Genomic DNA, 24,113 nt, shown 5'->3' on the forward strand with positions numbered 1-24,113 from the left:
GCTTCTTGTTCTTGTCTTTACCGCCCCCAACAGGTTTCAATGCGCGCACCACAGTCGTAAAACCGACTCTTTCCCAACACGTATTGGCACAAAGCCCAGTCATGTGATCAAGGTAAAATGAGCTGCAATTCAATCGCAATAACATATATCATTAAAAAACAGCAGTGTTTTTACCGCTTATTAACACCACTGACCAGATTGGAAACTTCTCATTCCCGCTTTGTTCCACACATTTTCGGGTACACAACGTCACAATCAATGACCCCATCGCGCAATATACCCGTACATTCAGGAATGCCACACATTCTTGTAGAGTGTGAAACAGGCGAGAAACCCAACACCATTTTGTTTTGTGGGCTATGACAGCCCATCAAAATCCCGGACTTGATCCAAAGTGGATGCACTCGGCGTCGTGTGCTTCATGTGGACGTGCGTGACCAGGGCAAAGGGTCACGTGATGAAAGACGAGCAGCGGCCGCTAAAAAAAGAAAGGCGCCCCTTGCAGACGACGCACGACTCGTTGGAAACGGGGAAACCTCGGTGAGAACTTTTTCTCTGTTCATTTCTTTGCGTGCGTGCATGTCAGACGGTCAAAGTTGACTGACACTGACAATTTCCCAGCAGTCCTCCCAAGTTGCTGTCCTTTGTTCTTTTTCCTCTCACGCACGCGAGAGTCCAAATGAGTTGAGAAGGTCAGTCAGAAGACGTTTTGTCCTTTTCTCGTCTCAGCGCCATCATGGCGGCGGACACGGCGGCACTGGACGATTATTCTGCCTACGGCGACCTCAGCGACGACGAGCTGCTGCAGCTGGCCATCCACCGCAGTCTGGACGAGGCCCAGGCAGGCCAGCGCAGCCTGCGGCCTCCCGACCTCAAAGTCAGCAGAGGTCAACCGGTTGCACCCGAACAGCAAGGCGCCGCCCACTACAGTTCACCAAACCCGCCCCGAGAAAAGCCCCCCGACCTGTACGTATGTGGCCACTTGTCCGCGCAAGTGCACACAGACTTGCACTCACGACAATCTTTTTTTTTTTACCTCCGTTGTGCTTTCAACCCTCAAAGTCCAGAATGATGAATTCAAACAAAATTCATCTTTTATTTTGGAAATTATTTTTTAATCCATTCAACGATATGTTCGTGTTTACTTTGTTTCGATGAGATTTAGTTTTCTTTCATCACAATGTTCAGAGTTGCATGTTCATATCTCGTCTGCTCGATAAACTGTTTTGTTTCCAGCTGTTCCTTGTGTTGACCAATCAGGTTTTTTCCCCCCGCCTATTTACTTGCTTGCTTACTTTCAGTCTGTGTTGGTTGTTTCCAACAGAAAAATGGAGAACCCAAGCGAAAGGACGCAGGTAGCTCAAAAAAGAAAACCTCAATGTGCCAAATGTAGAGTGTCCTCCCAAAAAAATGTTCCAAGTAACAATGAAACAAAACCCTGAGCGCAGCAAACATGACGTAACGCACTGAAGGGACAAAGCTCATAGTGTCCATGTGGCAGTGCTACAACACATAGACAGGCAATATCACGGTACTTGCAGACATATGTTCTTTATCCTCTGCAAAGCGCAATCAATGTTAGTGCCGTACTGATGAGCTGAGAGGAGTTGAGATGTCTCGCTGAACAGTACATCCATCGGCCCGTTTTTTTCCTGCCCCCAAGTGGCCTGGAACATATTCATAACATCTTTCGTTCACGTCCATGGGAAGAGTGTTTTGAGTTGGGAGCATGGTCAGAGACTGAAATACACTCTTATCTCAAGGCACCACTATAGGTTGGACACTTCCTCGTGGGCAGATTTACCGGAATCTGATGACGAAAAGTTCGTGATGGCTTGCGCGCAATTCGAGGCCGGGCGGCTGCCACTCGGTTTCAATCCAAAGTGGCCAAAAGTGGAGCGCTTGACGTCACGTGTCCTCCGCGCTCTGATCGGCTCTCGTCTGGTGTGTGAGTTGCAGAGAAACTTTTGAGGGCACCGTCAGCCGTTTCACCACCGGGGCCGGGAAGAAGATGTTGGCTTATCGCAAACGGGACGGCACTTTGGTCCACATCGCGCCAGAACTTCAGGAGTACGTTTGCTCCTGCACCCTAACCCTGGCCACGCGAGCCCCACACCCCTAACTTCAGCACTCTGCCTGCTCCTGCACCCTAACCCTGACAGTCTCCGTAGCTGAAAGCCTAACCCGAGCCACTTAACCCCTATGCGTGATTGAGGTCAGACGCGGGCCAAGGAGGTCAGGGGTCACGTGTGCATCGGTTTGCTGTGTCGCTCAGGGAGGAAGAGCCCCTGTTCCAAGCCATTCGCATGGGCCACGTGGGCCGCCTGAAGGCTCTGATAGCGTCTGCGGGAACCAACCCGATGCTGCCCAGCAAGCCCGGCTGGCTCGCCATCCATCAGGCGGCGTGCTGCGACCAGGAGGAGTGCCTCAGGTTTCTCCTCTCAGGTAACCCGCTCACTGTCACGGAAGATAGGTGACTCGACGTGGCACAACCAACCCGGACCGCTGAAAGAAACCGGCGGAACCCAATACAAATCAACCACAATACAATTCTACAAACTAACATGCCAGCCAGCTAACAAATAGCTTCCATCCATCTGCTTTCTCGCCACGAGGGTCACGGGCGTGCTAGAGCCCTTCCCAGCCGTCTTCAGGTAGTCAGACCGAGCGACAATATCGAGTGCCCGCTCAACCTAGCACGTATGTTTTGGAACTCTGGGAGGAAAGGGTAGTCCTTGGCAAAAGCGCACCCGGGCAAGGGGAGAACCCTGGCAAATATTTTGTTTATATTTGTGGGTGTTCCCGATGGGCCGGCAATACCGCGGGGGCGCGCTCAGCCCAGCCGGGGATGATCAACCAGCGCACCGAGCACGCGGAGACGGCGCTGCTGGTGGCGGTCGGAAGCGAGAATCTGCGATGCGCTCAACTTCTGCTGGAGAACGGCGCCGACCCCGACGCCGCCAACCGGGATCACGAGACTCCGCTGTACAAAGGTAGGGGGAAGTGTTGTCGAGTGACGTGCCCTCCATGGAGCCGTTTTGTGGTCTTGCCCCGCAGCCTGTGAGAGGGACCACCCCGCGCTGGTGGCGCTCTTGCTCAATCACGGAGCGGCGGTCAACACCAAATGCTTCCAGGGCTGGACGGCCCTCCACGAGGCCACCTGCCGCAACAACGTGGAGATCTGCCAGATGCTCCTGAAGGCCGGAGGCAAGCACAGCCCTGCGGATAATTACGGGATCACGCCGCTGTTCACCGCGGCTCAGAGCGGCCAACTCGCTTCCTTGCGCCTCCTGGTCAAGCACGGTAAGTCAGAGCCACCCGAGGCAACGACGGCGGCGCAAGCCCGCGCCCCGCTTTCACCCTCTGACCGCGACCCCAGGCGCTGACATCAACACTCAGGCCGCCGACGGAGCGACGGCCCTTCACGAAGCCGCTAAGAACGGGCACGCCGACATCGTGGAGTTCCTCCTTTCCCAGAAAGCGGACGCCAACATCACGGGAAAAGCCGGACTGCTGCCACTTCACGTTGCCACCCGCAAGGGAAGCGAAGCGTAAGCGCGCAAGACCCCCGGGCTGCAGTTCCCCTTCCCCGCGGCCACGGGAAGAACCGCCTGTGTTCTTTCTCAGTTTGGTGTCCATGTTGATCCCGGCCACCAGCAAGGCCAGAGTCCGGCGCACCGGCATCAGTCCGCTCCATGTGGCGGCCGAGCACAACCGCGACGACGTCCTGGAGATCCTGATCCGGGCCGGTTTCGACGTCAACGCCCAGCTGTGTGAAGAGCGCTCCCGGCTGTATGAGGACCGGCGCAGCACGGCGCTCTACTTGGCTGTGGCCAACGACAACGTCGACAACGTTCGCGCGCTACTGGACGCCGGCGCCGATCCCAACCTGGACGTCTTCGGGCCGCTGCTGGTGGCGGCCAGGCAGGGCTGGATCGAGAACGTGACGCTGCTAGTGGAGCACGGCGCGGACATCAACGCGCGCATCCCCACCCACCCCACCACCTTCCCCGCCATCTTCATGTTCTCCATGAAGTACCTCCCCATGTTCAAGTACCTGCTGGACAACGGCGGCGACGCCCTCTCCTGCTTCCGGTGCGTCTACGGCAACGGGCCGCACCCGCCGCTCCAAACCACTCGGTCACACCGGGGTCACCTGGGAGACCCCGAAGGACAGCGGCCGACTGCGGGCGTTCAGGTGACAGGGAACTTGGAGCTCTTTTAGTTTTTATGAAATGACAAGAAGTCCGGTGACCTACTTGCGCTTTTGCCGCCAGTTCTGCGAAATGATCTCGGCGCCCAGCATCAGTCGGTGGGCGGGGCCGATCCTCGACGTGCTGCTGGACTACGTGGGTCATGTGACGCTCTGCTCCCGACTGATGGAGCACTTGGACAGCTACGACGGCTGGAGCGTCATCAAAGACAAAGCCGGTGAGCCAACCAAAAAGTCACATGGCCTCGACCCGGGAAGCCCGTCTGCACCAAAACGGAGACGGCGGCTCATGTGGCACAAAACAGCCACTGTCAATCAAATCTTGATTTCATGCCTTCCGGGTTCCTGGAAAGGAGCAGCCACACACATTCTACATTCAAAACAAAAATCCTCCAGTGAAACTTATCATGTTCCAACGTGATGACTTATTTTGTCATCTTATTGCAGCGAGAGAGAGTTGAAGTCACCTTTTGTGCTTTTGTGCCCAGCGTTGCCGCGGCGATTGCTGCAGCTGTGCCGCATCCGGATCGTGCAGCTGGTGGGACGGCGGCGCTTGACGAGCTTGCCGCTTCCCGGAAGTCTGATCCGCTTCCTGCAGCACCGGGAAGCTTCGCTGGACTTTTGAGCTGGCGTGCAGTTGTTCGCTTTGGCTTTTGCTCGGGAGCGGGAAACCGAGCCGCCAGACTTCGGCCGGCGCTTGGCAACAAGATGCCACGTGCACGGAGAGAGCGCAGTCGCATCATCGTTCGCCAGATGATTGACAGCTTGTTGTAGTCGCCACATGCTGGCGGCGTGTTGCATGCTAGCATACAATGGTAAACACGCGAGCTAAAATTAGTGTCAAGTGACAATGTTGTCCTTTCAGCAGGATACCCGGACACCAAAAGTGCAGCAACACATAATACACTCATACTCACCGGCATATATTATTTATCCTCCTTATCGCGCGACTAATCTGCACTAAGAAGGTAAGAGCTGCGTCTCCAGGACGGAGGTGGCCAAGGTGCACACACCAGTATGAGCAGTGAGACAAAAACGCTTGAATTCTTTTAATTCTGTCAAATGATTTCATCGCTGTATGTTTTTTTTTATGAATGACACCATTGTACCATAGAGTGATGTTTTTCTCATTAAAAAAAAACTTTGCATTCCTTTCAGTGGAGAAAGCCGATTGTACGTGGCCAGCAAACAAATTTACTTGTCAATTTCTTTCATTGGACAGCTTGGTTGATGATGATGATGATGATCACATCCTTCCTCTCAACACTCCGTTGGAGGTCTCAGTAACAGGAAGTGATGTCATCACAATTATCACATTCCTCTTCAAACACAAACTTCCTGTTTGGGGAACTTGATGTTCCTTTTTTTTTTCTCCATCGGTTTCATTTCCGGCCTTCTTTCTTAAATAAACAAATAGTGGAGCTTTTTTGCTCTGTTTGCTTAGCTTTTTTTCTCTTGGCGGAAGCAGCAGCAGCAGAAGAAGAAGAGGAGCAAGAAGCAAAGGTGTCCGATTCCATGTCGCAATTGCGCTTTCAATTTTGAGGAGGCGCGGGCAGGCGGTTGGCGCTCATCTGGCGGCCTTGTGGCGGGACCTGCGGCGATACTCGGGGAGATGATGGAGGATCCAGGCCGCCGGTGCCAACATGGCCACCGCAAACACCGACATGACCAAAAAGGTTTGCTAGCAGACAGAGAAAACAAAACACAAGCATCCACTGTGTTGATTTGAACTTGTCACTCATTTTCTTGCCCATCGGCCGCTGCCGTTTTGTGCGAGGGAGGCGTGGCGTGTCCACAACAACAACAAACATGTTCACAAGCACTTTGACGAGCACTTTGAAACAATCTATTGAGAACGCGCAAGAGCAAAATATTGGACAAACCGTTTTTGTGATCGATCTCCGTGTTGACAAATTGAGATTTTTGTTTCCCCCAATCATGAGCTCAACTCCTTCCCATTTTCATTCTTCTTTAGTCAAACAAAAGAGTGTGGCGGTACAATCCAGATTTTTAAAAATACACCAATCATTAAGTTTTAGGTGTTCGACCATAAGAGTTCTTAGTTCTTACCCCGGCCCCGATGCGCTGCCTGGGGGGTTTGCTGAAGACCGAGGCCGCGCCCGCCGTCATCCAAACCGCCTTGGGAGCGCGCAGAAGACCCGCCGCCGCCGCTTTCTTCAGCGCCATTCTGATGCCGGTGCCGCTCGCCCTCGCATCAGATCGTCTTTGCTTGCTCGCACACACTGGGGGTGGGGGATTTGAAGATAAGTGGGGAAACGAGGGTGCGGGGCGGGTGGGGGGCGTCAGAGTCAACAGAACAGTTGATTACATTTTGTCCACAGAAGAAAAGACCTGACGTGATGGAAAGATGTTTGAAGAAACACATGGCCCTGTTTCACACACACGAGCTCACGCGCAGACACCAGAGGATGGTAGTACTGTACTTTGGGATTTTTGGGGGGCTGGTGGGGGACTTAGTTTTGCTTTTGCAGTTTATGCTGCTCCGTGTAAATGAGTACACTGACCTTTGAAAAATCACGTTTTTTTCCAAAATGTTGGCGAGACCAATTTTAAGAGGTTTCATTTGGAACCTGAAAGTAAGCTTCATCATCTCAATGAGATGATGCATTTTTCACTTGGACTGAAATAAGTGGAATGCAAAAATTGGTACAGCCCACAACAAGAACGATGTTTGGATGAGTTTGAATCATAGCGGCAAGAAATGCAACAGCGGCCTTCTACGTGTGCTTGGGCACAAATGTGGAAGCGGCGCTTTGGTTGGGGATCCCACCAAAGGTTAACTCGGCGCTTCCTTATGCACGCAGCCGCGATGAGGTCAAAGGTCAAACCTATTGTCACTTCCCGTTTACTGGCACTCGGTCACGTGATGCGTTTGAAGCCAAAAACGAAGCCAAATCCCCAAAAACTTCCAGCGTGGACGGTTTTTATTTGCTTGCAAAAGGGAAGGCGAGAAAACCGGTTGGCATCAGGAAAAAGAGCAAGCGCAGAGAAAAGGTCAGCGGTCGGAGGCGGGCGGGCGTCAGACGCAGTTGAACGGGCCGTCCGCTTGTCTTCTTTTGCGACTTTGCTGCCGCTCAAAGAACCGACGGATGTCGTCGGAGGTCACGACCTAGGACGAGGGAAAGGTCACGTCAATGTCTGCATACAGCGACATCAAATTGGTGGATTACGCCGACTCGTAATTGCCGAGAGATGGCGCCAAAGCACTACGTTATTCTGAACACAATTCCTCAATTCACCGCAACGTTGTTCCTTGAGGGAAGGATGATGCTACAGCACGACCTCGAGCAAACTCGACCCCTTCAACTCACTTCAAAGTTCCTTAGCACGAAAGCAAGACGTGTGAAACTCAGTGAAGCCGCTCACCTTCCCTTCAGTGGCAAACGTCTGCAGGAAGTCCTTGAGCTCACTCTTCATGTCGTTGTAGCCTGACGGGAAACGCAACGGCGTCAGCGCAGTGCTCGGGCGGCGGCGGTCCGCGGGCTTTACCGTGGATGATCTCCAGCTGCTGAACGCGGTTGAGGCTGTCCAGCGCCGACATGAGCGGGTCGTGAGCCGGCGCGCTGCCTTCCTCGCGCTTGCCTTTGGTCTCGTAGGCCAGGACTGTGTCCGACTCATCCGGCAGGAAGGAGAGCCCCGCCTCCGCCAGCCTTCCCTGAACACACGGCGAGACGGGTGAGCGCCCCAGCCGGCCCGCCCGACAACAAGAAGCGGCCTGGCTCGCTCGCACCTGACAGCCCTGGCAGCGGCACAGCTTGGAGCGCCACCCCGAAGGCCAAAAGACGGCTCCGGACTGGACCCGCTTGACACCGGTGGCCTCCAGCTCCTTCAGTCGGCAAGCGGGCTCATCGCCGTCCTCCAGACGAGCTCGTTTACAGCGCGGCTCGGCGGCCTCGTCCGCCTTGAACGGGGCAGGGCACCGCGATAATGAAGACGTCACCTGGTCGGCCGCAACGGCGTCAGCGCACGTCTCCCGCCCCGTCTCCGACTCCACCGCACGGCCTGCAACTGCATCGGAGGCGGGTCAGCCGGCCGGGGGAGGCGTGTCCTCGTGATCGCCGAGGGCATCGGGCAATCGAGGGGACAGACGAGGCGCTCACCTGCCAGCCGAGCGGCGTAGCTCCACAAGAACTCGTTTGCGTTCATACACGACTCGCAGATCATCTCCTGCAGCTCGGCGCAATCTGGAACTTGGCAGCCCAGGTGCTGAACAGGCACACGCAAAACGCTTAGTACGGGGACGGTCCGAGCCGCCCATCCCGCACATCTTCCCCAGGCAGCAGGACGCATTTTGCAAAGCGACGTGACCCACAACATCAGCACACGGCCACACGGCTGCGCAAACGCTCCAGGATGTTTTGTCTGTGACGACCCGATAAAGATAACGAATCTTTTAACAGATGTGTGCAAGCGGGTCCACAAGTTCTCACCCGGCCGTGCAGCCAGTCCTCACACAACACGCACTGGATCATTTCGTCCTCAACCTGACGAGAGACGCAATGAGAAAGTCAGCAGATGTCTTTTTTGCGGGCGCAGGCGCATCGAGAGGGTCACCTGGTCTTCTGGGTCGGGGTACGGCCGGCGGCAAGTGCAGTACTCGCCAAAGAAGTTGTGACCGTATTTATTCAGGCTGTTGACGTCATCCTTGTCCTGACGCAAAAAAAAAAAAAAAAGAAACGCGCACACACACACACACATGATCAGGATGTCAGAGGACGAGTGTGTGTAAGGGGATGGGGGGTGCCCGGTGACTCACATGAAAGAGTTTACATGGCGCATCTGCAAACTTGCTGTTTCCGCAGTCACAGCGGAAGTTCCTGAAGAGAACATCGACATGGACTTGATCATTCGTCCATCACTGAGTGCATTTAGGGCAGGTGAAGGTGAAAGGTGGTCACCTCTTGGTGTAGAGCTCAAACAGGTGGTGGCCTTCATGACACTTGTAGGAACACGCCAAACACACGCCGGCTGCTTGACCTCCTTTCGGGGTGCACGTGTTGCACGCGTACAGGGCCTGACGCTTCACGTAGCCCTGCGCAAGCCCGCACCCACACCCACACACACGCCCAGAGACACCATTTCTTATTTCATCTGTACTACAGGTCCACCAATTATTCGATTAATTGGCTCTCAAATGAATTGACAACTATTTTGATCATCAATTAATGGTTGTTGAACTTTATATTGTCCAAATTTTAGCCTGTCAATAGTAATTCTCCGATTTCTGTCATCCTCCGCGGAAGCAGACTCACTAACTGTGTTTTTTAAGTGTAAACCGCAGCCTTGGAAAGAGCCGCTTTGACTTGGGGAAACCAAAATCGAAATTTTTTTTCCCCATTTTGTGACGGATGTTGTTGACCAATCTTGGAAATAACATCCTATTTCAGCTTCCTTGATGGGAAGTTTCCGGCGCTTACCTGAGGATAGGAGCAGTGGTCCGAGTCGCTTCCGGCCAACACGGCAGACGCTTCTTCTTCCAGCTCCTCGTCCTCCTGCAGAACGTCCACCAAAGACACAGTCTGCTCCTCGGACATCTTGGCCAGGCGCACCTTTTTTCTCGTGTGGACAAGTAGAAAAAAAAGCTGACATTAAGAATCTGGCATGCGCAGCAGTAGAACAAGAAGACAAAAAAAAAACAAAACAGCATCTACCCATACGTCTCCTGAACAAATAGGATCACAACCGGTCACCCAAACCGCAATATTTTTCCATCATCCTGCTTACACGGATGTTTACGCTGTGCGATGCCTCTTCAAGCTACAATACTTGCCAGGATATTTACACGTAATTTAGATATATATTTGTGATTGGTCAATCTGTGCCCTCCAATTGGCTGGCAACCAGTTCAGGGTGCACCCCCACTACTGACCCGGAGACGGCTGGGATAGGCTCCAGCACGCCCGCGACCTTCGAGAGGATGAAGTGGTACAGATAATGAATGGCTGGATGGACATTTAAAACTACTCTTTAAGGAATTCAACATCTCAGGGAGACGAGCAATGAATACATTTCATTTGTCCATGCGACAATTGTGTTTTTACGGAGCACTTGACAAATAAATCTGAATATAACGCCAAGTTGCACTACCACTCAAGAGGATCGAAAAAAATTAGTTCAGCCGTATTTACAACTGGATGCAACATGCACGCTAAACTGGACGTGACGCTAGTTAGTTAGCCTCCTGATGAATAACCAAGTTGCTTGTGCAGAATGCCAAATACAAACTAGCACTGGTCAAAATAAAAATGGTCTTACCGGTGAAAGTCTTGAGTTCGAAATCTCAGTGGGGTAACAGTGCAAAGCAATCTCTCATCATATGTCCAGCGAGATTCGCACACGCTACCACTTTGCTCTTTAGGCTCGAACTACCGCCATAGACTTCGTCGAAATAGAGCCGCTTCGCTGGCGACCGCCATATTAGATGTGTCAACACCGCGTTGTGAACACGGGCTGTGCAACATGTTTTTGTTTATATACATGTTTTGCAAACATGATTGAAGTGATAACATTAACTTGGTATTCGGAATGAATATCAAGCATTTTCTGCTTAATATCCGTTCAGGGTGGAATCTATGAAAGTCTTATGTCTATTACTGGCCAATTTCCGACGACAACATCCGGTTTACTTCCGCAACTTAATTTGGCGCTACACAGAGGTTAAAGTTAAACAGCTGGTGAGGAGAGTAAAAAACTGAAAAATAAACTTTTGAGTTGTAACGAGTGACAACTCCAAAGACAGATGTTTACTATTTTATGTACTTAATATATTACATTTTTTGCAGGTCAAGCACTCTGTGCGTGAGCGCAGTAAACATGGCGACGTCCACACTTACTCTTTCAGCGGAGTTGAAATTCAGAGACGGTCGAGCTCACAAAGTGGACAAAATCAACGTTGCAGTGGAGAACACGCTCACGTCCTTGATCGCGGCGATTCACAAAATGGGTGAGAACGTCTCGCAGCTTCTCAACGAGCTCGTGGACAAGGAAAGACTCGCCGGGGACTGCGCAGCAGGTGAGCACCCAGGACCCAAATTGCAAAGTAATAATAATAATAATCTCAGCCTCTTATCGTTTTCAAAGGCATTGTCTTTTAATGGTGTTGCCTTTCATCCCAATGTCTGGTCCGTGTTGTGTTAAAAGAGCAGCCTTTATTTTGTCCATTTGTTCGGACACCAGCCCCACCTAGTGTACAAGGCGGCAACAACAAGTGACAAGAAGCTTAAAACGATTGTGCATTTGGGGAATATTGGGACAGATTGAATGCTAAAACTGCAAATAATGCTGATTATACATGTTGCCAAATTGTCGCTCTGCTGCAGATGACGAAGACGACTGTGAAGACGAGGACAGCGACGATGACGAGGCAGAAAATCAGTCCAAGTCGGAGCTTCAACCACCTGCGAAAAGACACAGAACGTGAAAGTCCAGCCGTACACCTACAACAATTTTGAACAATATTTTTCCTATATTGTACATTGTATATTTCAAACACTGGCCGAATAAATACATTTGATACCCTTGGAAGACTCTTATGTGGAAATGCCTTCTAAATTCAAGTGCAATACACTGTTTCACCTTTGTGGGGCGTTTGACTTCTTGAGGAAGAAAAGCGAGCCGAGAAGAAGCACGTGACCCACTGAACATTGACATTCGTCCACACGCACTAAAGCATGACACGCACAGATGAGTGTGCTAGTGAAGGGGGGGTTGGGGTGGCGCTGGAGGCTTGTTGGGGCGGGGGGGGGGGGGTATCATTTGTGCCAGATGGCTTAGCAATTACAGGCATGATCATGGGGTGAAAGGTCAAGCGCAGGCTTTAAATGAAGTTAATGGATGAGGTAAAGACATGATGGTGAAATGGAATGACCTCGGTTTCTCATGGGGGGGGGGGAATGCTTCTTGGCACTATATTCCCACTTATTTGAGAAATTTGCTGGGTTGTTTAAAAAAATAAATTTTCAGGGAGGGTCCTACAGTAGGCCTTTTGGGATGTTGTGTTGGCCCTGCTGTATATCTTGTTCAAGGCATTCTTAAAAGGATTTGAAAATGATCAGTGATGTCGGGTCGATTTAAGTGGATAAAACTCAAAAAGCTTCAATATTAAAAAATCTGCTCCTATTTATTTATGAAATTTGTACCACCCCGTTTGGGCCGCCATCTGTAAACTTCGGGGGAGCCTACATGGTCCCGTTGTGGCACCGGGCCTCTCCATGTAGAATCTAGCAAAAATATTTCGATTTGTACAGATCTAATTTTCGGTCAATGCAATTATTATGAGTGTCAGTTAGTTGCAGATTTTCCCTTGCCAGACGGTCCCTCGGCCTCATCAACAGCAGGGCTCGACTCTCATGGATGCTCACAATCGTTGCGGAGTTGGTGATTAATGGATGACGTATGTCGCCTCTCCAACTGAATTCTCGTTGCAGCGTCTTGCTGGACTTTTGCATTGGAAGCTTCGCGAAATGAGTTGAAACGGGAAAGCCAAAAGATTTCCCGTTTCATAATGGAGCTCCTGATTGGGACGCTAACGACCCGTGACGTGAGGACATCGGCGGGGTTGGTACCTCAGCAGCACCGTTTCGCGCTCCAACGCCGACTGGCCGACGGCGCTGAAGTGGCTCCGCCTCCAGAGGTGCGGCGTCTTGCCTGCATGACATCACTGCGGCGAGCCCGTCACCTCATCAAACCTGAAGGTGGTCTGTTGTTTGGCGCCGCCAACGCGCTCGGGCAGTTTTTGGTGACTACCGGGGCGCAGCGCCTTATTTTGGTGATAAGGGCGTAATAAGACATAATAACGGGCTGGGGGCGGGGAACAGTTGGCTACCGCGGTGTCCCGTCACTGGCGATCGGGGGGGTGACTGGGATCTTATCAGCGTTTTGCAGAGGGTTACGTGACTGCCTGACTTTGATTGCAAAAAGACGACGCTTTTATCAGCGAAACCCACGCGCCACTTTTCTTCACCGGACCGGAGCATCCCTGCCACCAATGTCCCTTTCAATGGTCCTCTGCACAGTGCCAAAACCAGGACAGGGACCGGAGTGGGAAATAGACAGCCTACGTCCCGTCACGAGGAGCCAGCAGATCGGAAACCGTTCGGCCGGCAGTGACCTTCAGGTGAGACGGGAAGCGCTTCCACCAAGTGTGCTGCTCTCGTTGTGCGCGCTTGCGTGGTTGCCGGGGCAACGGCCGGGAATCGGCCCTCGCTAAGCATCGCAGTCGCGCGCAGGTGAGGGCGATGCAGCTTTCACATTTGGATGTCCCTCCTGAGGGACGCTGCGCATCTAAATGCTCATGATGGGGCGCCCGCCCCCCTTGCAGGCCCCCGTCACGCTTTCTCGCATTCGTTCACATTCTCTTATTTCGCCAGTCTCTTTCATCCTTTGGCCTCCATGTTCTGACAGACTCTTACGTTTGCCCAAATTTGGGGTGCTATTGCATTCTCAGCTCTCACACACTCTGACAGTCTTCGGCTCTCTGATGCTCTCCTGTTTTGACATTCTCTTCTTTACCCTCTCACACTCACATTTGTTGTCACGCTTTCTGGAGTTGGTACATCTGTATGCTCCGTCGGTGTTAAATTCTCTCACCTTCTCCGACGCTCTCTCGCTTCTGTTGTCGCGCTCGTGTCCGCCCTCCTTTCAGGAATCGTCCGTCGCGGGGCCAGGGAGGTCGGAGCGATGCTGTCGGCCGCCGCGCAGATCCTAGCGTTCGTCCTGGCGCTGCTGGGCACGGTCGGCGCCACGGTGGCCACGCTGCTGCCCAACTGGCAGGTGAGCATCAGGGTGTGGTCCAGCATGGTGGCCCCCATGTGGCAAACGCGGGGCCTGTGGATGGACTGCGTGTGGTACGGGACCGGCGTCTTCAGCTGCACCACCACCAACTCCTCGCTGGTGCCGCCCCCCTACATGCAGACCACCCGGGCCGCTATGGTCCTGTCGTGCGCGCTGGCTGTCTTCGGTTTGGGCCTGGCCTCTGTCGGGCTGCGGTGCACCCGGTGGGGGGGCGGCCACCGAGCCAAGGGTCGCACGTCTGTCGCGGCGGGGGGCTGCTTTGTCCTGGCCAGCGCCCTGTGCCTGGGTCCCGCTTCCTGGTTCACCTCAGAGGTGCTGGCCACCTTCATGAGCGCCCAACAACCCGACGGTAGCAAATACCAGCCCGGGGGGGCACTCTGCGTCACCTTCATCTCTGCCGGCTTCCTCTTGGTAGGAGGCGTCATCTTTTGTCTGTCCTGTCCGGGTTCGGCTTTGCCGGACTACCCGACGCCCACGGAGCTTGATGGGCTCGCCCTGGCCCGGCTGCAGCGGTGCCTCCCGCAGGCGCAACGCGATAGCCGGGAAAAAACTTTGGTTGGCGTTGATACCCCCGAGGTGGGGAAGACATATGCGTCGCCCTCGAGGTGGTCCCCCAAGGAGGTGAAGGATAATTACAGCCGGCAGGAATACGTCTGAGCCCACCGGCTTGATGTGAATGAGAAGGTGGCCTTTTAAGTCCAAAGTGGTCCTGATCCGGAGAGCATGCATGCCACCTCCGCTCCATCTTTTCCTGCCGACACAGAAGGACACAGGCGAGGCAGCGCAGCGTGGAGGACAATAATCATGCTCTTTGCTTTCCATTATCTTCACAACACGCCTCGGTGCACGCACGTGTGTGCACGCACAGCTGTATGAGGTCATCGAATGTAATCAAGGATGTCTTTTGACCTTCAGTCAGCCTCAATCAAATTGTCTCTAGACCAGCAAAAGCATCTCTTGACATTTATATTTGAAAAGCTCAACAGCATAACTCGGCCTGTCACTTTCCTTCCTCGTTGAATGAAATAAATTCCTAGCTTGCCGTCATCTGTGTTTCTTATTTTCGATGGATCGTATGCTGGCCACACAAGACAACTGCATCACACAAGTCCATGATATTCAATACGAGGTACATATGAGCAACAAAGACATTGACGGCAAGCCGTCTCCATGTTTCAACGATAAGTTTGACTATCTGGAACAATCCCTGTCAATAACACCAACATCTTTCCAACGAGTCGTGTTTCGACAAGGACAAATTATGTCACTTGTGCCAATCATGTGTATGAGCTTCGTTTTTACCTCGAGTACTATACAAATGCCAATAACAGCGAGTGGAGGGCGGGCATCTGCAAGGAAAATGTCGATATCTAAAATTCCTGTTTGGGATAGCGACAATTTAATTCTGACGAGGAATCGCAGTTAAAAATATCGACAACTTTGTTTCCTTGGAAGGTTCAAATGAGTCTTTTAGGCTTAAAATCGCAGTTGAGTGTTTTGTAACAAGATGTTGGCGCACTTTTGTAAGACTAACTTCAATTTTGCCGCTGAATGGGGGGGTGAGTGACGTAAGGGGGAGTGTACATTCTGATTGGTCGTTCTGCCGCGTACCTTTTAAAGAGATAGCACAAGCTGCCCTCCTATTGGTCCGAAGCGTGCCGCGCGCCAAGGTTTCAAGAAAAGGCTCAGCAACCGCCTGGCAATACTCACTCAGTCGGCCGCTCGCTTCGTTTTGCGTCTTCGTGACTCTTCTTTCAGTGTAACTCCTTTGAGGTCGTCCACTGTCGTGCGTGCGTGCGAAAATGCAGTCTGTTCGCGCGCCCCTTTCCGCCTCCAACGAGAACAAGCTGAGCGCGGACGTCGGCAGGATGTCGCTGGACAAAGAAAACACGGTGAGCGAACGATAAGCGATTAAGTGGCAAAATATTCCGAGTTGGGTTTGCTCAAGTCTCCTTTTGTGTCTGGCAGCCCCCGAGCCTGAACACGGCGCGCATCTTGGCGTCGAAAACTGCGCGCAAAATCTTCGCCGAGACGCCGGTAAGTGACGTCACATTCAGCCAACTTGGCTTGCCGCGGTTTGGTAGTTTCCCATTGAAATCTTATTCTCGCCCCGCTACCAAAACACCGGTGTTTCTTTTCATGAAAACAGAAGTCTATCTTCGAACAACTAAATGGAAGAAAGCGTTCTGAAATAACTTTTTGTTTCGATTTGTGTTGATAAGGTAGTATTCAAGTGTGGGACGTGTCTTTTGTTGGGGGGGGGGTCTAGCGAGTGACGTCACGATCTCGTTGTGGCCAACAGCAGGTCCTCCCAAATGCTCTTAATTTGGATTTGTTTGTTCAACGCAGTTGTCAGTGCATCTCAAGCTTACTCGCAACGAAGAGAAAAAAAAAACAAAGACGTGACTGACCGCCTGTTACTCAAAGGAGTTCAAAGGAACTCCGCGTTGGCTTGCTTCTTTTACCCGCCATGCTGCTGCATGAATGAGATGGCGACCGTGAGCGATTTGCGTTTGTGTTCCAGCTCAAAGACGTGAAGAAGAACAGGAGCAGGGAGGTGGAGCCTCTGCTGAAGGACAACCCGCGCCGCTTTGTCATCTTTCCCATCCAATACCACGACATCTGGCGCATGTACAAGAAGGCCGAGGCGTCTTTCTGGACAGCCGAGGAGGTTCGCCCGCACCCGTGCTCTCGCCTGTCCGCACGTGTGTATGGTGTGCTAACGTGTGCTCGTGTAGGTGGATCTGTCCAAGGACACTCAGCACTGGGAAGTTCTGAAAGAAGACGAGAAGTTTTTCATCTCTCACGTGTTGGCCTTCTTTGCGGCCAGCGACGGCATCGTCAACGAAAACCTGGTGAGACGCGCGGCCGAATTGTTTGCTCAACTGCCGGCGAAGCGGGCGAAAATGGTCACGCGTGGCTGTGCTGTGCTGTGCGTCCACCAGGTGGAGCGCTTCACGCAGGAAGTTCAGGTGACGGAGGCGCGCTGCTTCTACGGCTTCCAAATCGCCATGGAGAACATCCACTCGGAGATGTACAGCCTCCTCATCGACACCTACATCAAAGACCCCAAAGAGCGGTCACTTAGAGAATACCTGTTCAACGCCATCGAAACGATGCCGTGTGTCAAGAAGAAGGCCGACTGGGCGCTCAACTGGATCGGCAACAAGAACGCCACCTACGGTAAAGAGCCGGGAGCTCCCCATCTCGTCTGGCGACCGCTCATGCAGTGATTGATGGATGAGTTGCACCTGTCCCGCCTCCAGGCGAGCGCGTGGTGGCTTTCGCCGCCGTGGAGGGCATCTTCTTCTCCGGCTCCTTCGCCGCCATCTTCTGGCTGAAGAAACGCGGCCTGATGCCCGGACTCACCTTCTCCAACGAGCTCATCAGCAGAGACGAGGTCGGGGGCCCGTCGCCGCCGGCGTCTTCCATGTTCGTGCCTCGAGCCCGCGTTTTGACGCGCTGCTGTGCTTTCAGGGTCTCCACTGCGACTTTGCCTGTCTGATGTTCAAGCACCTGGTCAACAAGCCGTCCGCGGACACGGTGACGTCCATCATCAGGAACGCCGTGGAGATCGAGCAGGTGAGCGCCGGCCACCGCGCGGCCGCCTCCGTCCCTCTCCGCACCTCTGACGGGCGGACCCCGCCGTTTCAGGAGTTCCTGACGCAGGCGCTGCCCGTCAAGCTGATCGGGATGAACTGTGAGCTGATGAAGCGCTACATCGAGTTTGTGGCCGACCGCCTCATGATGGAGCTCGGCTTCTCCAAGGTAAGCCGACGGGCGGGGGAGAGGACCGGGGAGGGATCGGGGGCGGCCGTCGTGATGAGAAGCGCAGGGGTCCAGACCTCAGCCGACAATGGGGGCTGAGCGCCGTCGCCTGCGTCACGCCGCGGGGCACGTGGCCCGGCGGCGGGCGGGTAGGCGGCGACGCGACACAGACGCCCGACTGAACGGTCGCCGGGCCTTTGCAAACGCTTCTGGCGTCCCGTCCGTCCGTCTCACGCCCGTTTGTGGCTTTGCGTAGCTGTTCGGCGTGGAGAACCCGTTCGACTTCATGGAGAACATCTCGCTGGAGGGCAAGACCAACTTCTTCGAGAAGCGCGTCGGCGAGTACCAGAGGATGGGCGTCATGGCCACCAACACCGACAACACCTTCACGCTGGACGCCGACTTTTGAGCCCCAACGCTCCCCGGCGGCATCAGTCGAAACCTCATACAGTCAATGACTTGTCTCAGTACATGCTGGGATTGTTTTATTGTAAATTGTTTTTAATTTATATATGGGGGGCTAATGCAGTTTAAGTTTTTGTTATTTTATATCATTTAAGTTGGACAGAAGGCAGCAGCAGCGAGTGGTCATTTGAAGAAGGTTTGACTTTAGGCCAGTGCAGTTAGCAAGAAGACATCCTGACAGGAAGTAGCAGTTTTTCCACCTTGCAATGATGACATCACATCAGCCTGGCGTCCATCAGCGACAGGTCGCCTGTCACCTGCAGCTGTGTGATGGTGAGCAGGTGTTGAACTCGGTATTTGTAATCCAGCTGGTGGACGCCGTTGACGGCCACGCGGAACGAGTCCGGGTCACACCGGATGATCATCTGAACGACAACACAGCGGGTGTGAACAAAATGGCAAGCAGGAGCTTGTCAAGGAGTCACCATAAACAAGTGACGGGTTGCCAATCAGTCATTCTCGTGTTTTTGTGACCTCAAAGTAGGATCCCGGTGCAAAGGGGAAGGTGTCCACTCGCCGCTCCTCGGCCCCCCAGGAACCGCTCAGGAAGGAGTTCAGCACAATCATTTTTTGTTTGAAACGAGGGTTGATGTGAAGTGCCGTGTCGTCGCCGTCGCCCACGCGCAGGTTGACGGTAAACCTGGGAATGAAGCGCACACACGTTGTCGTGGTCACGGCCGCCTTTGTGGGGTGGGGGGCAAGTACCTCTCTGCCCCTTGATTGACTTGTCCCCGGATGACGATGCTGCTACCCACACGGAGTCCGCCAGAGAGCTCGCCTCGGAAGCCGCCGCGCTACACATGGACCCACACAAACACACGTTTCATAATTACAAAAAAAATAAAGAAAAACATTTTAAAACATCTCATTGTGTCACTGAAATTTAATGTCGCAAAGCCACTAGGTATCAGTACTCTGCATCAGCGAGCACTTTGATGTTGTAATAAGTTGCAAACTGTTATTCAAGGATGAAAAATGCTAAAAATAAAGTTTCTTTTCACCGGGTCAGCTGACATGATGAGCATGCGCGAGCTTGCGTTGTCATCAGCCGAACGTGGCCGCTCGGCATCCCCGTCGGCTGCCATCGCTGCGCCGGGCAACGGTGAAGGCGTCTGCAAAACCAGACGAGTTGAGCGGCATCGCGTGACTTTTGCTCACCTACTCGATGGCGGATGCTCACAGATTGCTGCAGAACAGCCACGACGTCAACTTGGACCTTTCCCGACACGGCCAGCGTGTCGACTCGCTCCAGCGCCAGTCGATGTTTGTAGTCCAACACGTGAGCGCCGTTGACCGCCACCTGGAAGCCACAGCGGTCGCGCTGATTAGCTGAGCATCGGTTCAATGTCTGCTGAGTTAGCCGGAGGACTCTTTGCCGTGTACGTCCGTGACTCCGCAGCTCGCCGAAACCTCTTCAAGAGGAGTCCAGTTGGCTACATTCAAATTGAGCAAAGCATCAGTGGACTGATGGGATGCGGAGCGGTCACCTTGAAGCAGTCGCTGAGGGCGAGCAGCAGCAGCTCGAAAGGGGCGCCCCTGGTGAAGGGCATGCGCTGAAGGATCTCCTCGCGACCCCAGCGACCCGCCTGCAGCGTGTTACACACCACCTGACCTTTCTTCATGCGCGGGTTCAAGTGGAAGATCACGTCGGCGCGCGGCCGCACACTGCTGCCGCACGTCAGGTCCACCTGGAACCTGGCAAGAGGAGACGGCGCCACCAATTTGTTAATATTTCTTTCGCGGCTTCCCTCTCCTTGTCTTTGCGCTGCTTAGACTAACGTCACGGCTGCAAAAGGAGACAAGTTGGTTGACTCTGTGTTGTTCAACCGCACGAGAACCCAACGACCTGAAATCAGCGAGCTGATGACGACAAGCGATATCGAAAACATTTACATTGATCATGGCTACCTTGTGCAGCCCTCTGTGGAGTCAGGAATAGGAAGATGAGGAAGAAGGTGAAGAGCTTAGCGAGTGAGGAAGAGGCAGCCGACCTGTCTGCATCAGAAGGTACCGCTCCCTGGATGAGGATCATCTCGCCGGGAAGGAGTCCACCTCGGATGGTCCACGAGAACGGAAGCGCCTGTGCAGAAGGTCGAGGCTCGTCAATGTGGCAAAAAGCGGAAGGACGAAATGACGTCAGCGCCCCAAGCCTTTTGCTTCCGCCTTGGAAGGGCTTCATCCACCTTTTGAAAGCCTTGAGCTCGCGGCAAATACGTCTCACCCTCAAGATGCCTGCGCGACTGCTTGGAATGACTTCTCATGTGACGATGCGCGCTTTTTTTTCCCCAGAAAAATGGCAATGAAAATGTGCTGTTGCAACTTACACAACGACACAGACGAGAGATTCACTCTGGCTCAGTTGCAGGATTTGTTGTTTTTTTTTCAAATTGAAAATGACGACGCCCCAATACAAAAAGTCAGTGAATCCGATGTCGGAAACTTGAGTGGCGAAAATTGCCTCTTCTTTCCGTTTTTGCCATTTTTATTCTTAACCATAAATGTGACCGAAAACTACCGATTGTAGTTTGAAGCGAACAAATTCAATAGAATGCTTTTTGTTGTGTGGTTGTGCAAGAGGATTCAAACCGTTGCGTCAAGTTAGTTGGGCGTTACCCGACGTCAAAGTGTCAAAAACCAAATTAGCAACGTTGTGGTCTCGGTTGAAGCCCAAAAGAAGTCAAGCACGAAACAAAGCAAAACTCACCGGCTTGATAAACGTTTGCCTGCTTTGACTAATCGACATTTTCCTTCTTCAAAGTCGCCGTACTTCCGCCTATGTCGTCACACTGTCACGTGATTTCAACGAGTCTATCACGTGACTTGTTTTTGCTGTTCGAAACGACAGCAGGTTTTTTTTCGTCTCTGTCACTGCAGTTTTGCTTCCTCGTGTTTTTATTTTCATACTTTATCCAAATACAAATAAAACGTGTAAAAATAGGATGTTTAATACACAATGTACAAGCACTAAAATCTGCATAAAAATTCATAAAAACTAATTGACATCAACTGTACAGACAATTTATCTCCGGCCTGATTGGCAGAAGATGGAAAAACTGCACGGGGTTTCTGCGCCGCCGCTGGGGAGCGTTGGGGCTCAGAAGTCTGCGTCCAGCGTGAAGGTGTTGTCGGTGTTGGTGGCCATGACGCCCATCCTCTGGTACTCGCCGACGCGCTTCTCGAAGAAGTTGGTCTTGCCCTCCAGCGAGATGTTCTCCATGAAGTCGAACGGGTTCTCCACGCCGAACAGCTACGCAAAGCCACAAACGGGCGTGAGACGGACGGACGGGACGCCAGAAGCGTTTGCAAAGGCCCGGCGACCGTTCAGTCGGGCGTCTGTGTCGCGTCGCCGCCTACCCGCCCGCCGCCGGGCCACGTGCCCCGCGGCGTGACGCAGGCGACGGCGCTCAGCCCCCATTGTCGGCTGAGGTCTGGACCCCTGCGCTTCTCATCACGACGGCCGCCCCCGATCCCTCCCCGGTCCTCTCCCCCGCCCGTCGGCTTACCTTGGAGAAGCCGAGCTCCATCATGAGGCGGTCGGCCACAAACTCGATGTAGCGCTTCATCAGCTCACAGTTCATCCCGATCAGCTTGACGGGCAGCGCCTGCGTCAGGAACTCCTGAAACGGCGGGGTCCGCCCGTCAGAGGTGCGGAGAGGGACGGAGGCGGCCGCGCGGTGGCCGGCGCTCACCTGCTCGATCTCCACGGCGTTCCTGATGATGGACGTCACCGTGTCCGCGGACGGCTTGTTGACCAGGTGCTTGAACATCAGACAGGCAAAGTCGCAGTGGAGACCCTGAAAGCACAGCAGCGCGTCAAAACGCGGGCTCGAGGCACGAACATGGAAGACGCCGCCGGCGGCGACGGGCCCCCGACCTCGTCTCTGCTGATGAGCTCGTTGGAGAAGGTGAGTCCGGGCATCAGGCCGCGTTTCTTCAGCCAGAAGATGGCGGCGAAGGAGCCGGAGAAGAAGATGCCCTCCACGGCGGCGAAAGCCACCACGCGCTCGCCTGGAGGCGGGACAGGTGCAACTCATCCATCAATCACTGCATGAGCGGTCGCCAGACGAGATGGGGAGCTCCCGGCTCTTTACCGTAGGTGGCGTTCTTGTTGCCGATCCAGTTGAGCGCCCAGTCGGCCTTCTTCTTGACACACGGCATCGTTTCGATGGCGTTGAACAGGTATTCTCTAAGGGGTTCAAACACGGCGTCAGAGCGCTGCGCCACGCGTCAACGCGTCATCATCGGCTGACCTCTCTTTGGGGTCTTTGATGTAGGTGTCGATGAGGAGGCTGTACATCTCCGAGTGGATGTTCTCCATGGCGATTTGGAAGCCGTAGAAGCAGCGCGCCTCCGTCACCTGAACTTCCTGCGTGAAGCGCTCCACCTGGTGGACGCACAGCACAGCACAGCCACGCGTGACCATTTTCGCCCGCTTCGCCGGCAGTTGAGCAAACAATTCGGCCGCGCGTCTCACCAGGTTTTCGTTGACGATGCCGTCGCTGGCCGCAAAGAAGGCCAACACGTGAGAGATGAAAAACTTCTCGTCTTCTTTCAGAACTTCCCAGTGCTGAGTGTCCTTGGACAGATCCACCTACACGAGCACACGTTAGCACACCATACAGACGTGCGGACAGCCGAGAGCACGGGTGCGTCCGAACCTCCTCGGCGGTCCAGAATGACGCCTCGGCCTTCTTGTACATGCGCCAGATGTCGTGGTATTGGATGGGAAAGATGACAAAGCGGCGCGGGTTGTCCTTCAGCAGAGGCTCCACCTCCCTGCTCCTGTTCTTCTTCACGTCTTTGAGCTGGAACACAAACGCAAATCGCTCACGGTCGCCATCTCATTCATGCAGCAGCATGGCGGGTAAAAGAAGCAAGCCAACGGGGAGTTTGCTTGCGGGTTGCGGCTTGAGTTGCTGGTAAACAACAACAATGTTGACGACAGTAACCGAAAACCAAACCGCTGCAAGCCAAGTTGGCTGGCCTGTGACGTCACTTACCGGCGTCTCGGCGAAGATTTTGCGCGCAGTTTTCGACGCCAAGATGCGCGCCGTGTTCAGGCTCGGGGGCTGTCAGACACAAAAGGAGACCTGAGCAAACCCAACTCGGAATATTTTGCCACTTAATCGCTTATCGTTCGCTCACCGTGTTTTCTTTGTCCAGCGACATCCTGCCGACGTCCGCGCTCAGCTTGTTCTCGTTGGAGGCGGAAAGGGGCGAGCGAACGGACTGCATTTTCGCACGCACGCACGACAGTGGACGACCTCAAAGGAGTACAACTGAAAGAAGAATCACCAAGACGCAAAACGAAGCGAGCAGGTGGCTGACTGACTATTGCAAGGGGGTTGCTGAACTTTTTCTTGAAACCTTGGCGCGCTGCACGCTGCGGACCAATAGGAGGGCAGCTTGTGCTATCTCTTTAAAGAAGGACGCGGCCGAACGACCAATCAGAATGTACACTCCCCCTTACGTCACTAACCCAAATTCCGCGGCAAAATTGAAGTTCGCCTTACAAAAGTGCGCCAACATCTTTTTACAAAACACTCAACTGCGATTTTCTGTCTAAAAGTAGTCTTTTTGAACCTTCGAACAGCAACTCAGTCAAGACTTTTCCATTGTAAGTTTGAACTGAAACGGATAGTATAAGATAAGGATCTTAAAATGTTCAAAGGACAAAATAAAAAGATCTGCACCACTTTTCTTTTGACTTAAGCATTTAACAGCTTTTTAGAAATGATTTTTTTCCCTTATGATTTGACATCGATTCAATGAATATCCATCTCCAATCCGATCCATTTTCTGATCCAGTTATCCTCACAAGGGTGTGGGGTGTGTGTGTGTGGGGGGGGGGGCA

At 53.2% G+C, this 24,113-nt stretch overlaps 6 protein-coding genes across 10 annotated transcripts in view; 3 read left to right on the forward strand and 3 right to left on the reverse strand.

Moving 5' to 3' along the window:
• Positions 1–127: 127 nt before the first annotated feature.
• LOC109531760 (ankyrin repeat and SOCS box protein 2-like) lies at positions 128–5,397 on the forward strand. Of its 3 annotated transcripts, none has more exons than XM_019896235.1 (10): positions 128–540; positions 730–966; positions 1,960–2,070; positions 2,216–2,445; positions 2,838–2,993; positions 3,058–3,303; positions 3,380–3,551; positions 3,628–4,198; positions 4,278–4,431; positions 4,702–5,397. In XM_019896235.1, exons 1-10 carry the CDS (start codon positions 422–424, stop codon positions 4,836–4,838), a joined length of 2,133 nt encoding a protein of 710 aa, XP_019751794.1. In that variant the 5' UTR covers positions 128–421; the 3' UTR covers positions 4,839–5,397. The 3 variants fall into 3 exon arrangements, with proteins under 3 accessions (XP_019751794.1, XP_019751796.1, XP_019751797.1); XM_019896237.1 differs by having other exon boundaries at positions 129–540; positions 2,276–2,445; XM_019896238.1 differs by lacking the exon at positions 1,960–2,070 and having other exon boundaries at positions 129–540; positions 2,276–2,445.
• Positions 5,398–7,140: 1,743 nt separating this feature from the next.
• Positions 7,141–10,715, reverse strand: LOC109531762 (putative E3 ubiquitin-protein ligase UBR7). 2 transcript variants are annotated; one of them, XM_019896240.1, is made up of 11 exons: positions 10,490–10,715; positions 9,652–9,783; positions 9,133–9,266; positions 8,991–9,051; positions 8,789–8,884; positions 8,665–8,718; positions 8,335–8,440; positions 7,965–8,242; positions 7,724–7,889; positions 7,601–7,662; positions 7,141–7,343 (listed from the first exon to the last, which is right to left on the reverse strand). In XM_019896240.1, the coding sequence occupies exons 2-11, from the start codon at positions 9,766–9,768 to the stop codon at positions 7,254–7,256; spliced, it is 1,164 nt and encodes a 387-aa protein (XP_019751799.1). In that variant the 5' UTR covers positions 9,769–9,783; positions 10,490–10,715; the 3' UTR covers positions 7,141–7,253. The 2 variants fall into 2 exon arrangements, with proteins under 2 accessions (XP_019751799.1, XP_019751800.1); XM_019896241.1 differs by having other exon boundaries at positions 9,652–9,790.
• Positions 10,716–12,290: 1,575 nt separating this feature from the next.
• Positions 12,291–15,586, forward strand: LOC109531766 (claudin-20-like). Its single transcript, XM_019896246.1, has 2 exons — positions 12,291–13,349; positions 13,878–15,586. The coding sequence occupies exon 2, from the start codon at positions 13,913–13,915 to the stop codon at positions 14,681–14,683; it is 771 nt and encodes a 256-aa protein (XP_019751805.1). The 5' UTR covers positions 12,291–13,349; positions 13,878–13,912; the 3' UTR covers positions 14,684–15,586.
• A 132-nt stretch (positions 15,587–15,718) lies between these two features.
• LOC109531761 (ribonucleoside-diphosphate reductase subunit M2-like) lies at positions 15,719–18,310 on the forward strand. The gene is made up of 9 exons (XM_019896239.1): positions 15,719–15,918; positions 15,995–16,063; positions 16,551–16,697; positions 16,765–16,881; positions 16,972–17,209; positions 17,293–17,426; positions 17,504–17,608; positions 17,681–17,794; positions 18,051–18,310. The coding sequence occupies exons 1-9, from the start codon at positions 15,829–15,831 to the stop codon at positions 18,201–18,203; spliced, it is 1,167 nt and encodes a 388-aa protein (XP_019751798.1). The 5' UTR covers positions 15,719–15,828; the 3' UTR covers positions 18,204–18,310.
• A 140-nt stretch (positions 18,311–18,450) lies between these two features.
• On the reverse strand, positions 18,451–21,071 carry LOC109531765 (galectin-8). Its single transcript, XM_019896244.1, has 8 exons — positions 20,964–21,071; positions 20,251–20,339; positions 19,747–19,954; positions 19,440–19,559; positions 19,261–19,371; positions 18,965–19,053; positions 18,734–18,899; positions 18,451–18,624 (listed from the first exon to the last, which is right to left on the reverse strand). The coding sequence occupies exons 1-8, from the start codon at positions 21,000–21,002 to the stop codon at positions 18,475–18,477; spliced, it is 972 nt and encodes a 323-aa protein (XP_019751803.1). The 5' UTR covers positions 21,003–21,071; the 3' UTR covers positions 18,451–18,474.
• A 110-nt stretch (positions 21,072–21,181) lies between these two features.
• The window catches only part of rrm2 (ribonucleotide reductase M2 polypeptide), a 3,966-nt gene continuing 1,034 nt past the window's right edge, over positions 21,182–24,113 (reverse strand). Inside the window, exons 1-10 of one of the 2 annotated variants that reach the window (XM_019896242.1) lie at positions 23,405–23,594; positions 23,260–23,328; positions 22,918–23,064; positions 22,734–22,850; positions 22,510–22,643; positions 22,351–22,445; positions 22,134–22,267; positions 21,949–22,053; positions 21,763–21,876; positions 21,182–21,506 (exon numbers count right to left, since the gene is read on the reverse strand). In XM_019896242.1, coding sequence (XP_019751801.1) covers positions 21,354–21,506; positions 21,763–21,876; positions 21,949–22,053; positions 22,134–22,267; positions 22,351–22,445; positions 22,510–22,643; positions 22,734–22,850; positions 22,918–23,064; positions 23,260–23,328; positions 23,405–23,494 — 1,158 coding nt within the window. In that variant the 5' untranslated portion in view covers positions 23,495–23,594 and the 3' untranslated portion in view covers positions 21,182–21,353. Of the gene's footprint in view, positions 21,507–21,762; positions 21,877–21,948; positions 22,054–22,133; positions 22,268–22,350; positions 22,446–22,509; positions 22,644–22,733; positions 22,851–22,917; positions 23,065–23,259; positions 23,329–23,404; positions 23,595–24,113 lie in introns of those variants that run through there. The other variant, XM_019896243.1, reaches the window with a different exon arrangement.

Source organism: Hippocampus comes, unplaced genomic scaffold, assembly GCF_001891065.2.
Source record: "Hippocampus comes isolate QL1 unplaced genomic scaffold, H_comes_QL1_v1.1 scaffold170, whole genome shotgun sequence".
In the NCBI taxonomy this organism is placed as follows: Eukaryota; Metazoa; Chordata; class Actinopteri; order Syngnathiformes; family Syngnathidae; genus Hippocampus; species Hippocampus comes.

Bases quoted from the DNA above. Each gene is read 5' to 3' on its own strand.
- LOC109531760 (XM_019896235.1), top strand. From the start codon at position 422: ATGTGGACGTGCGTGACCAGGGCAAAGGGTCACGTGATGAAAGACGAG. The intron at 3,552-3,627 runs GTAAGCGCGCAA...GTTCTTTCTCAG, and splicing joins ACCCGCAAGGGAAGCGAAGC to TTTGGTGTCCATGTTGATCC. The intron at 4,432-4,701 runs GTGAGCCAACCA...TTTTGTGCCCAG, and splicing joins CGTCATCAAAGACAAAGCCG to CGTTGCCGCGGCGATTGCTG.
- LOC109531762 (XM_019896240.1), bottom strand. From the start codon at position 9,768: ATGTCCGAGGAGCAGACTGTGTCTTTGGTGGACGTTCTGCAGGAGGAC. The intron at 9,267-9,651 runs GTAAGCGCCGGA...GGGCTTGCGCAG, and splicing joins ACCACTGCTCCTATCCTCAG to GGCTACGTGAAGCGTCAGGC. The intron at 8,885-8,990 runs GTGAGTCACCGG...TTTTTGCGTCAG, and splicing joins CGCCATGTAAACTCTTTCAT to GACAAGGATGACGTCAACAG.
- LOC109531766 (XM_019896246.1), top strand. From the start codon at position 13,913: ATGCTGTCGGCCGCCGCGCAGATCCTAGCGTTCGTCCTGGCGCTGCTG.
- LOC109531761 (XM_019896239.1), top strand. From the start codon at position 15,829: ATGCAGTCTGTTCGCGCGCCCCTTTCCGCCTCCAACGAGAACAAGCTG. The intron at 17,427-17,503 runs GTCGGGGGCCCG...CTGTGCTTTCAG, and splicing joins AGCTCATCAGCAGAGACGAG to GGTCTCCACTGCGACTTTGC. The intron at 17,609-17,680 runs GTGAGCGCCGGC...CCGCCGTTTCAG, and splicing joins ACGCCGTGGAGATCGAGCAG to GAGTTCCTGACGCAGGCGCT.
- LOC109531765 (XM_019896244.1), bottom strand. From the start codon at position 21,002: ATGTCGATTAGTCAAAGCAGGCAAACGTTTATCAAGCCG. The intron at 19,372-19,439 runs GTGAGCATCCGC...CTGGTTTTGCAG, and splicing joins TGGCTGTTCTGCAGCAATCT to ACGCCTTCACCGTTGCCCGG. The intron at 18,625-18,733 runs GTCACAAAAACA...GTTGTCGTTCAG, and splicing joins CACCGGGATCCTACTTTGAG to ATGATCATCCGGTGTGACCC.